Here is a 1,845-nt window from a genome sequence, read left to right as displayed (position 1 = left end):
CCCAGAGCCTAGGCCCTGTCCCCTGTGTGTCCCCGCCGCGACCAGCAACAGGCAGAGGCTGCCCGTGTCCAGGAGTGGCCGGGCGCCTGGGGAGCGGGCAGAGGCGGCCGCCATCAGCCCCCGTGCGCCGCTGCCCTGCTGTCCAGCCCGTGGGGCCTCCTGGCCCCACTCCCGGTGCCCGGGGCCCTTCTGCCGCGGCGAGGCTGCCCGCCTGAGCGCCCCTGGTCTGCGTCTTCCAGTCGAGCGACAACCAGTTCTTCTGGGAGCTCATCGGGGGCCCACACAAGACCAGGAACATGTCCGCTTGCTGGCAGGACGGCCGGATCTTCCCGGAGAATGCCACCTGGGTAGTGGACAGCTGCACCAAGTGCACCTGCAAGGTGGGAGGCTGTGGGGGTGGGGTCCTGGGGGGTGGGGTCCTTCAAGGTGGCGCCTGGGGGGTTCCCGCCGGGTCTAACCGTGGGGGCGGGTGGGTGCTCCCCAGGGCGGGGCCCTGCCCCGAGGCGCGGCCTGTCCTGGCTGGAGAGGTCAGCCCGGGGAGGCCGGGCGCTTGCACGCCGCCATGAAGGAAGGTGAGCCCGGAGGGGGCCGCGTCCGTCCTCTGGGCAGAGACGGGGGTGCCGGTTCCCTCCCCGGCTGTGAGCGCCTCGTGCCCGGCGGACAGGATCTCCTGGCCCCTGGACAGGGCAGTTCCTGCCCCTCCTGCCCTCCCCCAGGGTGCCTGCAGGCAGCGGCCAGCCCTGGGGTGGGGGGGCAGGGCAAGCACCACTGCCCAGGTGGGGGGTGAGGGGCAGGGTGGACGCCGTCCCCCCGGCCGCAGTTGCGACTCGGCCACCCGTCAGTGCCTGGCCCAGGGCGTGGACACCCGTCTTCCTTGCAGAAATTTAAGACCGTCTGCCACCAGATCACGTGCCCGGCTGTGGCCTGCACCCACCCCACCTTCGTGGAGGGCGAGTGCTGCCCGTCCTGCGCCCTCGGTGAGTGCGGGGCCCGGGGGCCCTCGGGGTGGGCGGCCGCAGGCTGTCGGCGCCGCCCTCACGGCACCCAGGCCGGCGCGGGGCCTCGGGCAGGGGTGTCCTCGCCGCGGGACAGGAGAGCCCAGCAGAAGGCGGGGACGGAGAAAGCCTCTCCCCGGGCCTGGCAGCCTCCTGCCCTCGGAGGTGCAGGACGGGCGTGGGGTCAGCCCGACCCCTCATGACCCTCGCTCTCGCGCGAGAGGCGTTTTCCTGGGCTTTGGGTTCACCACATGCTGACCGCGGGCACAGCCAGCTCCTCCCAGCCGGCCGGCCGGCCATGGGTCAGCACGGCCTGGACAGTGCAGGGGTGGGGGCGTGGATGCTCGCCTGGCACCCGTCCCAGCACAGGAGAGCTGCTGGGGCCGCTACCCTGGTCGGGGCGGATGCCCCGAGCAGCTCCTGGGCAGGGTCTCCTGTCATTCGGCCCGCCGGACACGACTGGGGACCCATGCCAGTGACCGGCCCTGGCGCAGCGCTGCGGAGCGGGGGAGGGGCCGGGAGACCCCCGCGCATGGGGCTGGGCCCGTGCCGGACACACCCTCTGCCCGTGTCCTGCCTGTCCACCTGTCCGTCTGGCCACCTCTCGCTGGTTCTCTGCGGGCCTGGGCCGGGCCTGGCCTGCTGTGACGGCCGGTGCCGAGCCCGCTGGCTTTTCTGTCCCCGGCAGCAGCCGGTGAGGACGGCTGGTCCCCGTGGGCAGAGTGGACCGAGTGCTCGGCCACCTGCGGGCCCGGCACCCAGCAGAGGGGCCGCTCCTGCGACGCCACCAGCAGCAGCTGCCCGGGGCCGTCCATCCAGACGCGCGCCTGCAGCCTGGGCCAGTGCGACC

General features: G+C 73.7%; 1 protein-coding gene across 1 annotated transcript in view; it reads left to right on the top strand.

The window, feature by feature from the left end:
* Nucleotides 1-1,845, top strand: part of THBS2 (thrombospondin 2) — a 41,042-nt gene that overhangs the window by 22,731 nt on the left and 16,466 nt on the right. Inside the window, exons 2-4 of the mRNA XM_012734838.1 lie at nt 240-380; nt 881-977; nt 1,684-1,837. Of these exons, the coding sequence (XP_012590292.1) occupies nt 240-380; nt 881-977; nt 1,684-1,837 (392 nt within the window). The remainder of the gene's footprint in view (nt 1-239; nt 381-880; nt 978-1,683; nt 1,838-1,845) is intronic.

This window comes from Condylura cristata, unplaced genomic scaffold (genome assembly GCF_000260355.1).
Source record: "Condylura cristata isolate star-nosed mole 26May11 unplaced genomic scaffold, ConCri1.0 scaffold00076, whole genome shotgun sequence".
Lineage (NCBI taxonomy): Eukaryota > Metazoa > Chordata > Mammalia > Eulipotyphla > Talpidae > Condylura > Condylura cristata.
The sequence above is the reverse complement of the archived record's forward strand: the minus strand, read 5'-3'. Positions and strand labels throughout refer to the sequence as shown.